Below are 13,136 nucleotides of genomic sequence, written 5' to 3' on the forward strand. Positions count from 1 at the left end.
TAGCGAAATGCTTGTGCTTCTAGTTCCGACCATGCAGTAATATCTAACAAGTAATCTAACCTAACAATTTCACAACTACCTTATACACACAAGTGTAAAGGAATGAATACGAATATGTACATAAAAATATATGAATGAGTGATGGCCGAACAGCATAGGCAAGATGCAGTAGATGGTATAGAGTACACTATATACATATGAGATGAGTAATGTAGGGTATGAAAACATTATATAAAGTGGCATTGTTTAAAGTGGCTAGTGATACATTTAATTACATCAAGATGGCAAGATGCAGTAGATGGTATAGCGTACAGTATATACATATGAGATGAGTAATGTAGGGTATGTAAACATTATATAAAGTGGCATTGTTTAAAGTGGCTAGTGATACATTTATTACATCAATGTTTTCATTATTAAAGTGGCTAGAGTTGAGTCAGTATGTTGGCAGCAGCCACTCAATGATCCCCCGGTCACCGAGAGTGTTGCCAACCAATGACTTTCCCACGATAAACCTGTGGAGTCCAGAGAAACTCCCCAGTCTGGCCCAGAACACAGAGCTGTTGTTCCAGCGCACCCACCACATGGGGCAGGCATGTTAAGAAACCAGGGTGGGGAGGAGGGACTCAATCATGCCATTGGAGAAGGTCATTTGACCTGAGCTGAGGAGGGGAGAAGAGAGGAAAGAAAAGGAGAGCTATTGTACGTACCCACTGTATTCTGGAGTGATATTATTTTGGGAGTGGGACAGAGCTTGGAAAGTGTTTTTACTCATGCTTTTAAAAAATTTACCTCTGCTTTTTTTTCCTCCATCTCTGTGTTTCTGTACATGATTTTAAAATGGTTATTATCCTTCCCTGTTCACAACATAGGACTGAGCCACTGATGTTACCTGCATGATCAGATGACAAGCAGACAGGTCCTCATGCATGTTGACTGGCAACATGTGTTTTTATAGCATGACAAGTCTACTGCAGAACTATACTGAACAAAAATATAAATGCAACAATTTCAAAGATTTTACTGAGTTACAGTTCATATGAGGAAATCAGTCAGATAATCTTGGCAAACAGGGATGTAAACAAATCTGTGCACAACATTTGAGAGAAATAAGCTTTGTGCGCATGGACAATTTCTGGGATCTCTTATTTCAGCTCATGAAACATGGGACCAACACACGTTGTGTTTATATTTTTGTTCAGTGAATGTGGTACCACCCATTGTGGAATAGTTTCCGTACAGCAGATAGTGCAGCTAATACTTCACGAGAGATGGACTTACATGAAGTGCTGTTCCTCAAACTAAGAATAGGTCTCATTTAGCTTAGTTTTACTCTTGTTTAAACAACATTCTAATCTGATAGGGCAATATGATCCTGTTGATAAAGACTCTTTTATGGGGAGTTTCAGCCTGGATTTGAACTGGTCAAAACTTTATCTATTTAAGTTATTAAGACCATGGGAGATATGAGCTCAGTTTAAGAGCACAGAATATATATGCACGAATAGAAAGCCAAATGTATGTTTTTTACTGTGTAGATACAACCAACCCCCTTTGGCTCACCCTTCCATGGATCTTTTCTTCATTCATATTGGGGTTGATTTTTCAAGCCATTGTATGTGTACAGAGAGAACTTGAATGTAAATAATAATCCAGTCATCTCACTTCATTAAATGTCACTCACCATAAGGTCATGTTAAATTGTTGATACTTTTCATAACCTATTGGACATACAAAAGTGGGATTTTATATTATTCACTCAAGAATAATGGCATTTTTTTCCACCATGGCATTTTTTTTGCCTTTACCTCCCTTATCTCACATCATTTGCTCACATTGTATATAATCTTATTTTTTTTCTACTGTATTTTTGACTGTATGTTGTTTACTCCATGTGTAACTCTGTGTTGTTGTATGTTGTCGAACTGCTTTGCTTTATCTTGGCCAGGTCGCAATTGTAAATGAGAACTTGTTCTCAACTTGCCTACCTGGTTAAATAAAGGTGAAATAAATAAAAGAATACTAATATTACTAAAATGTTTTTGCATTTTACAATTTTAATGTATGTACAAGAAACAGCTTGCCCTGGCAATCTTCAGGGTGGCCTTGAAAAGTCTGACATGGAATATATACCCTAACCTGTGATCTGTGTAAGAGGCAATATCTAATGAGAAATTGTCAGTTGTAAACCCATTAGGCTGAGGCTTTCAGCCTGAGATGGTTGGCCATGGAATAAAAACAAGTTGGTGTGCTTTTGCACCCCTTTTAGGTCTTCACAAAAATCCGTCCCATGTCCAGTCATACTCGTGGTCTCAGTGTGTGTCCGTCAACGTCATTCCATCTCAGTTGCGGTGTTCAAATCAAGGTCCTCACGTGTCTGTGAATCACAACATTAAAGACGATGAGTGATCATTTCCACAAATTGAGCCATAGACAATACAACTTAAGCATTGTTGACATGGTGTTTTACACTGTCTACAGTGTGTGAATGATAGAAAAATCTTATCACAGCTGTAGATCCGTTTGTGTGTGGTCACCTAGGCCTGCACATCAACCAGTACTGGGACCATTGGAGACTTGAGTGTGTATATATACTGGGACTCTTGGGATGAGTGTGTATAAGCTTGTCCTTAATAAAAATCATAGCCTATCGTCGTAATTCGGCAGGTTGATTATTTAAGTCAGGTGTTAGAGCTGGGCTGGAACAAAACATTTAACACACACTCCTGCTCTTCAGGACTTCCTAAAGCAGGAGAATAATGTTCCAGGTTGAAACAGCTAACCTAGTTGAAAGGTGATAAGACTCAGGCACACCAATTGGTTCTGGAATAGAAAAGGTGCAAATAAGGTTTGCAATTAAGCATCAATAACATGACAGTAATTCTATCTGAAAAACAAGTGTGAATACCAATTTACAAACCACCATACCATGTAGGACTAAATCAGGTTACATAGTATAGTTAGAAGGGAAGGCTAATGATCTGCTGTCCAGAGGGAAACAGCAAACATATCAATTGTTTTCCTGCAGTAAAGTAAGCACAATGTAGACTCAAGATAGGGTTCTCGAGTGGTGCAGCTGTCTAAGGCGCTGCATCTCAGTGCTAGAGGCGTCACTACTGACCCTGGTTCGATTCCAGGCTGTATCACAACCGGCTGTAATTTAGGGCGGCGCACTTTTGGCCCAGCGTCGTCCAGGTTAGGCCGTCATCGTAAATAAGAATTTGTTCTTAACTGACTTGCCTAGTTAAATAAAAGGTTAAACAAAATCAATAAAAATCAATCCCTGAAATCTAAAAAGCCAGACTAAAATGCACCTAGCCATCAAGAACACGTAGCCCTAGTTACCTAGCAAGTAAGACTGGTGGTTTATAAAAGCCAAATAAAACGTAACTTGTTTTTATTAATTTCTTATTCATTTAAATGGCAGGACAAATAGAAAGCTAATGTTAGCTAGCTATATAAGACATTTAATTCACATAATTGTCAATTTAAAGAACCTTAGCCAATTTAGCTAACATTAGTTAATCCATAGATTCTTATTTTTTGCCTATATTCGGCAGACACGTCCAGATTATCATGGCCCTGATGAGTGACATGAAGCTTGAGACAGGCATTTGTAGTTCTGTATGATAGCCACATTAGCAGCTAAATAGCGTTTCATTTTTGGGGGGCTAAATACAGGCGAATATATTGATAAAAGTCACCTTTTCCAATAGACATTTACACGGTTATCAAAACGTCACGTCAGGGTAAGCCTACGCGAAACACTTATTTGAAGTGTTTCTAAAATCCACAATGCCGGGATAAAATGAATGGTGGAAAAACGATTGTAACCATTTCCGTGTTTGAACGGTAGGTTTTATGGGTATTATGACTCATGTTGTGGTAGGCTATTCTCTTTGGCCCCCCTCATTCCGCGCCCAGTCTCAAAACGCTCTTCCTGGTTTGAATTGAATGTCAAGACACTTGGCTACAAATTGTCAAAAAAGTCAAAAGCAGCCTAGTCAGAGGAGGATGGAGCAACGAATGAGATTCCAGTAGTTTAAGGACAATTTCAGATTTTGGAAACTTGGTTTTACACAATGAAACACGAATGAGAAGTTGAGAGACAACTAAAACATTCAGAACAGCGTATCATCGCAGCAAGAACCGCTGGCTAGCTTTACAGAAGTGAACTATCTTGAAGAAAACAATGGAGAACAAGGACAAAGTACAAATGAGGACACACCCACGCAGGTAATGAATCAGTACAACCTGGTTAAATTGGCTGCAGAAGTTTGTTTCTCCAGTTTGAATATTAGCCTGATCGTGTTGGGGTTAATATAAGCTAGCTAAGGGTAGCTAGCTAAGGGTAACTTAGCTAGCTAGCATCATACAGCGGAGAGAAACTACCAAGCTCCAACGTTATCAACTGTCTACATGCGTGCTAGCTAGCTGTTATTGCTAGTGTAACATACCTGTTATTACACCACATAGATATATTTGTAGGAAGATAGTTTGAAATGGCACAACATTGCCTGGCTCCAGATCTGTTTGTGTCGTCTTGCCAACTCCTATCATTCTGCACTTATGGTTGGAGATGGTAAGACAGGACTGGGGGACACTGGGTCAACAGTTACTCTTCCCTGATGCCTACTGTTAACTGAAAATGTTAACTAACTACTGTACATTAGTTAGCTAATAGCTATACCATGTTGACAAGCGACTAACCTAACAGCAGAAATACATCTAGCATTTGGTTTGATTTAACACGCTGGGGGCTATGAAACAACGGAGCCCGATTCATTTTCAATTAAAAGAAGGGACGTGGGCGGAAGACCATTGGTCGATGCAAGCATGGGCGAAAGAGTGGACCAAAGTTGTTCTCCGCGACATCGCGTTACTATTGACCAATGGAAGCTCACTATAGTTTCCAGCACCTACTAGATTGACTGTTGATACCTAGCACTACCTAGCGTGCTTGCTAGTACCGACATGAGGGCGAAGCTAGCTTGGCTATCCATTTAGTGGATCACTGCTGTAATGTAGCAGGAGTGACAAGGGACACAACCACAGGGGCCAACATTATTGGACACATAACTGACGATATACAGTGCCTTCAGAAAGTATTCATACCCCTTGACTTATTCCAAAATAAATGTGCGTTACAGCCTGCATTAAAAATGGATTAAATCGATTTCTCTCTCACCCATCGACACACGATACCCCATAATGACAAAGTGGAAACAAATGTTAGCAAATTTACTGAAAATTAAATACATAAATGTAATTTATAAATGGGGCTCCTGAGTGGCGCAGCAGTCTAAGGCACTGCATCTCAGTGCAAGAGGTGTCATTACAGTTCCTGGTTCGAATCCATGCTGTATCACATCCGGTCGTGATTGGGATAGGGCTGCACACAATTGGCCCAGTGTCGTCCGGGTTTGGCCGGGGTAGGCCGTCATTGTAAATAAAAATGTGTTCTTAACTGACTTGCCTAGCTAAATAAAAAAATGTATATAAGTATTCACGCCCCTGAGTCAGTACATGTTAGAATCACAATTGAGAGCATCCTGTCAGGCTGTATCACCGCCTGGTACGGCAACTGCAAGGCTCTCCAGAGGGTGGTGCAGTCTGCACAGCGCATCACCGGGGGCAAACTACCTGCCCCCCGGGACACCTACAGCATCCGATGTCACAAGAAGGCCAAAAAGATCAACAAGGACAACCACCCCAGCCACTGCCTGTTCACCCCGCTACCATCCAGAAGGCGAGGTCAGTACAGGTGCATCAAAAGATGGGACCGAGAGACTGAAAAACAGCTTCTATCTCAAGGCCATCAGACTGTTAAACAGCCATCACTAACATTGTAAACATCCGACTTCAACTGTATTTCTCAGCCTCCCAGATCAGGAATACTACATTCGCTCCTTTGTTCATCGCACAGCAGGCGTACCTGTTGCTGCTGAACAAGAAGACAGAAGGCAACGTAGGTGGCAAAGAGGAAGGGAAGGGGAACTCCAAGCTAGGCTGTAAGGGTGGTCTCCTCTTTCTAGTATCCTGATGTCTAATGTCCAACCACTGGAAAATAAACTTTGAACTCTGAGAAAGTCTTCAATCGCAGAGGGACATCAGGGAATGCTGTGTCTTTGTTTTACAGAGACAGATCTTACGGACGAAACGCTCGACTCTGCTATTCTACCAGACTGCTTTTTCATTTGACATATGGATCAAACGGTGGCTTCTGGTAAGATTGGGAGGTAGAAGTACACTGTGTGCACAATTATTAGGCAAGTCAGTATTTTGACCATATCATCATTATTATGCATATTTCCCAACTCCAAGCTGTATAAACTGGAATGCTTATTGGATTTAAGCATATCAGGTGATGTGTATTTGTGTAATGAGGGAGGGTGTGGCCTAAGAAGATCAACACCCTATATCAAGGTGTGTATAATTATTAGGCAGCGTCTTTTCCTCACGCCAAAATGGGCCAAAAAAGAGATTTAACTGACTCTGAAAAGTAAAAAATTGTAAAACGTATTTCAGAGGAATGCAGCACTCTTGAAATTGCTAAGATATTGGGGCGTGATCACAGAACCATCAAACGTTTTGTTGCAAATAGTCAACAGGGTCGCAAGAACCGTGTTGAGAAAAAAGACACAAATTAACTGCCAAAGATTTGAGAAGAATCAAACGTGAAGCTACCAGGAACCAATTATCCTCCAGTGCTGTCATATTCCAGAACTGCAACCTACCTGGAGTGCCCAGAAGTACAAGGTGTTCAGTGCTCAGAGACATGGCCATGGTAAGGAAGGCTGAAACCCGACCACCACTGAACAAGACACATAAGTCGAAACGTCAAGACTGGGCCAAGAAATATCTGCAGACAGATTTTTCAATGGTTTTATGGACTGATGAGATTAGAGTGACTCTTGACGGACCAGATGGATGGGCCCGTGGCTGGATCAGTAACGGGCACGGAGCTCCACTTCGACTCAGATGCCAGCAAGGTGGAGGTGGGGTACTGGTATGGGGTGGTATTATTAAAGATGAGCTAGTTGGACCTTTTCGGGTTGAAGATGGACTCATACTCAACTCCCAAACCTACTGCCAGTTTTTAGAAGACACTTTCTTCAAGCAGTGGTACAGGAAAAAGTCTGCATCTTTCAAGACCATGATTTTTATGCAGGTCAATGCTCCACCGCATGCATCGAAGTACTCCACTGCGTGGCTAGCCAGTAAAGGCCTTAAAGATGAAAGAATAATGACATGGCCCCCTTCCTCACCTGACCTAAACCCTATTGAGAACTTGTGGTCCCTTCTTAAACGGACGATTTACGGTGAAGGAAAACAGTACACCTCTCTGACCAGTGTCTGGGAGGCTGTGGTTGCTGCTGCACAAAAAGTTGATCGTCAACAGATCAAGAAACTGACAGACTCCATGGATGAAAGGCTTATCATTTACATTTTAGTCATTTAGCAGACGCTCTTATCCAGAGCGACTTACAGTAGTGAATGCATCCATTTCATTTCATGCCTTTTTTTTTTTTTGTACTGCCCCCCCGTGGTAATCGAACCCACAACCCTGGCGTTGCACGCACTATGCTGGTGTTGCAAACACCATGCTCTACCAACTGAGCCACAGGGAAGGCCTTATGACTGTTATTGAAAAAAGGGTGGCTATATTGGTCACATTTTTTTTTTAAATGTCAAATGTTTATTTATACATTTTGAGTTGTTTGTTTATTATTATCACTTTAACAGATGAAAATAAACAAGTGAGATGGAACTTCTCATTTTTCATTTAGTTGCCCAATAATTCTGCACACATATTCTCCAAAGAAAGCCAAAACCTCACTTTTACTTTCTTAAATATTCAGGTTTGAGGTTTATTAACATTTTGGATTGACCGAGAGCGCTGTAGTTGTTCAATAATAAAATTAATCCTCAAACATACAACTTGCCTAATAATTGTGCACACAATGTATGTTTCCTCATCAAAAATTCCTGCTGTACCAAACTTGAAAATATCTCAAGCTCTTGTCAGCAAAAGCAAACACCAAGGCGGCACTCAACAAACTGAACAAGATCGCTAGCCAGCAAGAATCCTCTCACCCGGGAGCAGTCTATTGTCGTGGATGCCTTTAACCAAGCACGTTTAAAGCACATTTTTCCAAAAATATTACCAACATGTATCCTGGCCCACAAGAGGAAGCATCGTGCTGGATCATGTACAGTATATACAAACATCTGTGATGCGTACAAAGCATCCCCCACTTTGGCCAATCAGATCACGTCTGTGTTCCTACTCCCGCCCTACAAGCAGCAACTCGAGGGAGCAACCAACACAGAATAGCGAGGTGCTGGATAGAGGAGGCAGACTCGGTGCTGTGGGATTGTTTTGAAAATACTGATTGGAATATGTTCAAAGATTCATCCACTCAGGACTCATCCATCAACATCTTCAGTCACAGGCTTCATTAGGAAATGTGTTGATGTTGTACCCACAATAAGAATCTGGACATACCCTGGGTGAACCAGGCCCCCAGTGTCTGGTCTGGAGCTTGAAGCCATGAGCTCTGCTGGTCGGCTACTGTGTTAGCAACTTAGTCTTGCCAAAAGCCCTGGTCTGTATTAGAAAGCTTATGTAAATTATGTTAGCCAGAATGGCCAACCCCCCCCCCCCCCAAAAAAAAATTGGTCTCTAAAATGTGTTTATAATCAAGTTCAATCCCCACGGTGAGTTATTATTTTAAAGTTTGCTACAAATCGAGACGTATAATTATAGTGATCCATTTTGACAACTACAATTGTCGTCACACAGACCGATCACGGGCCGGCAGGCTACAAGGAGGCTCACCCTCTTGCACGCTCTTTGCAAGTGCACCTAAGGGGGTGTGGTGTGCTATCAACGAGCCTGTCAAGTGCTGGGTCAACGAGCCTATCAAGTGGAGATTGAGGGGCTGAACCAATGTCTATGGGGCTGACACGGTTTTAATGTCTGACAGAGGATGACACAGCGGAGAATGGCGATGGAGTGCGCTCTCACTGTTTTGAAATATCTGTTTAGTAGGCAATTATAATTTAATACATTTAGAATTCAATTTATTTATGATGACGATGCAGTTTCACAAATGATAGACTAAAATCATTAAAAAAATACGGAATTGAGATGAAATAATTGTTTTTTATATATATTAGCCTAACTGAGTTGTGATCAGTTGTTGGGATAGTAGCCCATTAACTTTTTATTTTCAAGTCGAAGGATCATGGTCATATGATGTCTAGACTAGATGGATAGGGAGTCTAATCTTTATTTTTTCTGGTAAGTCAGTTGTAATTCTGATTGTCATGCTTAGTATTTACAGTCCGTGTTGTATTACAATGTTGACCTGGTAATGCTGAGCTTTCAAATGAACCTTCTGCTGCAAAAGCTTAACAGTAGGCTAGCGTCTGGTTCATAGACATTAAAACAAGGTTGACAGAATGAAAACGGGCAGAATGAAAACGACTGCATCGACCGTGATCCTTTGCTAGTTACGGCCACTTTCACCATGATCCTTAGCAAAAAATTGTTGGTGCCATTCAGCCCCATTCAGTAATATGGCGTGCTTCAAATACTTATGGCTTCATGCACCATCTGGAGTTTAAGACAGCGCTCACGTCATCCACGTATTCCTATCATTATCTACTAGTTTTAATGTCTATGGGATGAGCGGAGATATCCATACCATGCTGAGAGCCCCCACTGTAGCATTCAATGTCATCAGAAAGAACTCTAACTCGGTAGCGCACGATGTGTACAAGGCAAGCAGGAACGAGCTCCGCAAATCTATTAGGGATGCAAAAAGACCTCAGACTCAAACTTGAGTTGATGTTCGACAACTGACTCTGCATGTGGCAAGGACTACAGATTATCATGGGCAAAGGCAAATCCAGCTGTCTGGTGCCTACCGACGCCTCCCTCCCAGACGAGCTCAACACATTCTATGCTCGATTCGAGACAGACGATAAATTCAATTTTTTTTTTTTATAAAGCCCTTCTTACATCAGCTGATATCTCAAAGTGCTGTACAGAAACCCAGCCTAAAACCGCAAACGGCGAGCAATGCAGGTGTAGAAGCACGGTTGCTTGGAAAAACTCCCCTAGAAAGGCCAGAACCTAGGAAGAAACCTAGAGAGGAACCAGGCTATGAGGGGTGGCCAGTCCTCTTCTGGCTGTGCCGGGTGGAGATTTTAACAGAACATGGCCAAGATGTTCAAATGTTCATAGATGACCAGCAGGGTCAAATAATAATAATCACAGTGGTTGTTGAGGGTGCGACAGGTCAGCACCTCAGGAGTAAATGTAAATTGGCTTTTCATAGCCGATCATTCAGAGTATCTCTACTGCTCCTGCTGTCTCTAGAGAGTTGAAAACAGCAGGTCTGGGACAGATAGCACGTCCACTTAATTTCCTACCTGTTAGTAAGCTGTTAGTGTCTTAACGACCATTCCACAGGTGCATGTTCATACATTTTTTATGGTTAATTGAAGCATGGGAAACAGGGTTTAAACCCTTTACAATGGAGATCTGTGAAGTTATTTGGATTTTTACAAATTTTCTTTGAAAGACAGGGTCCTGAAAAGGGATGTTTATTTTTTTTGCTGAGCTAACATGCGTGCGCACACACAAATACACACACATACATTCATGCAACACACCCATCACAGCTGCTGCTACCGGACTCTTATTATGATTGCAAAATGAACACTTTCCCCCCAATCCCCCCTTGCCCAAAACACATGTAAATGAATTGCTCCTTCCTGTATTATACTTATGATAAAATGTTTAATCTATTTATACTGAGCCATTTACTTTTTGTATCTTTATCTTTTGTTTGTTGTTGTTGCTTTGTCGAGGAGGAACCTGCAAGTAAGCATTTCATTGGAACACCGTGTGTATCCTGTACATATGACTAATAACAATTTGAAACTTTCTCCACCCTACAGGCAGCTAAAGAAGCTCAGTGAAGACAGTTTAACCAAGCAGCCAGAGGAAGTCTTTGATGTGCTAGAGAAACTAGGCGAAGGGTGAGTCCTGAATGTATTTTGTTATGGACAGTTGGAGCTGAAATGCCATGTTGTTTCAGTTCTGAGAAGCACCGCTGTCCCTCTCTGACTTACATTAGACTCAAGGAAGAAGAGCAACATAACACCACGACATACGTGTCACTCATGCAGTGAGCCGCTTCCTCGTTTCCTCTTACTCAACTTTCTGTTAGTGTCTGTGATTAACATGCCCTCTTGTGTTGCGTCATGAATGACAGCTGATCGGCGTATGAGTAAGTTGTGCTGCACGAGTCACTGTACTGCTCCTTACCGATGTTAGGTTCTAATTTTCAGAGTAAAAACTCTACGGACACTATGAAAGCTCAACCAAGTTTATTCTTCCAAAAGGATCAAAACACCTGCATTAGACAAATATTTTGACACAAGCATTGATATTTAACCCTTTCTCCTAGGCTGAGTCTCCTCCTACCCATCTGAACAAACATATCTTTACTGCTAGGCATGAAACTAAGTGATACGGCCATAAACTTTTCTTTCTCCCTTAACGTGACCTGACCTCGACCCCCTTCATCACTAATCCATGGCTCTCTCCCCTTATCAATGCCTGCCACGTGATCGCTTTCCTGCACTCAGCACATTCCAAGTTTAACTGCACACACTATATACCTTCCTAGTACAGATAACCATTAACTTCTAGTGTAGACCCTCTAAACCTAAGCTCTCCCTCAGTGACACGAATACGTATATTTCATATTCTCAGAATCCAACAGTCCCTCCTCTTGAACAATACCTTCCTACTGTTCAACTTACAGTTGAAGTCGGAAGTTTACATACACTTAGGTTGGCGTTATTAAAACTCGTTTTTCAACCACTCCACAAATTTCTTGTTAACAAACTATAGTTTTGGCAAGTTGGTTAGGACATCTACTTTGTGCATGACACAAGTAATTTTTCCAACAATTGTTTACAGACAAATTATTTCACTTATAATTAATTCACTGTATCACAATTCCAGTGGGTCAGAAGTTTACATACACTAAGTTGACTGTGCCTTTAAACAGGTTGGAAAATTCCATAAAATTATGTCATGGCTTTAGAAGCTTCTGATAGGTTAATTGACATAATTTGAGTCAATTGGAGGTGTACCTGTGGATGTACACTGCTCAAAAAAATAAAGGGAACACTTTAACAACACATCCTAGATCTGAATGAAAGAAATAATCTTATTAAATACTTTTTTCTTTACATAGTTGAATGTGCTGACAACAAAATCACACAAAAATAATCAATGGAAATCCAATTTATCAACCCATGGAGGTCTGGATTTGGAGTCACACTCAAAATTAAAGTGGAAAACCACACTACAGGCTGATCCAACTTTGATGTAATGTCCTTAAAACAAGTCAAAATGAGGCTCAGTAGTGGTGTGTGGCCTCCATGTGCCTGTATGACCTCCCTACAACGCCTGGGCATGCTCCTGATGAGGTGGCGGATGGTCTCCTGAGGGATCTCCTCCCAGACCTGGACTAAAGCATCCGCCAACTCCTGGACAGTCTGGTGTAACGTGGCGTTGGTCGATGGAGCGAGACATGATGTCCCAGATGTGCTCAATTGGATTCAGGTCTGGGGAACGGGCGGGCCAGTCCATAGCATCAATGCCTTCCTCTTGCAGGAACTGCTGACACACTCCAGCCACATGAGGTCTAGCATTGTCTTGCATTAGGAGGAACCCAGGGCCAAACGCACCAGCATATAGTCTCACAAGGGGTCGGAGGATCTCATCTCGGTACCTAATGGCAGTCAGGCTACCTGGCGAGCACATGGAGGGCTGTGCGGCCCCCCAAAGAAATGCCACCCCACACCATGACTGACCCACCGCCAAACCGGTCATGCTGGAGGATGTTGCAGGCAGCAGAACGTTCTGTCACGTCTGTCACATGTGCTCAGTGTGAACCTGCTTTCATCTGTGAAGAGCACAGGGCGCCAGTGACAAATTTGCCAATCTTGGTGTTCTCTGGCAAATGCCAAACGTCCTGCACGGTGTTGGGCTGTAAGCACAACCCCCACCTGTGGACGTCGGGCCCTCATACCACCCTCATGGA

The 13,136-nt window shown here is 41.9% G+C and overlaps 1 protein-coding gene and 1 long non-coding RNA gene across 3 annotated transcripts in view; one reads left to right on the forward strand and one right to left on the reverse strand.

The window, feature by feature from the left end:
* Positions 1-2,037: 2,037 nt before the first annotated feature.
* LOC115151093 (uncharacterized) lies at positions 2,038-4,728 on the reverse strand. 2 transcript variants are annotated; one of them, XR_003867209.1, is made up of 2 exons: positions 4,458-4,728; positions 2,038-2,377 (listed from the first exon to the last, which is right to left on the reverse strand). It is a non-coding gene; the product is annotated as an uncharacterized LOC115151093 (long non-coding RNA). The 2 variants fall into 2 exon arrangements; XR_003867210.1 differs by lacking the exon at positions 4,458-4,728 and adding an exon at positions 3,705-3,858.
* The window catches only part of LOC115151092 (serine/threonine-protein kinase 4), a 74,404-nt gene continuing 65,173 nt past the window's right edge, over positions 3,906-13,136 (forward strand). The window contains exons 1-2 of the mRNA XM_029695072.1: positions 3,906-4,236; positions 10,975-11,055. Coding sequence (XP_029550932.1) covers positions 4,193-4,236; positions 10,975-11,055 — 125 coding nt within the window. The 5' untranslated portion in view covers positions 3,906-4,192. The remainder of the gene's footprint in view (positions 4,237-10,974; positions 11,056-13,136) is intronic.

Source organism: Salmo trutta, chromosome 16 (assembly GCF_901001165.1).
Source record: "Salmo trutta chromosome 16, fSalTru1.1, whole genome shotgun sequence".
NCBI lineage: Eukaryota > Metazoa > Chordata > Actinopteri > Salmoniformes > Salmonidae > Salmo > Salmo trutta.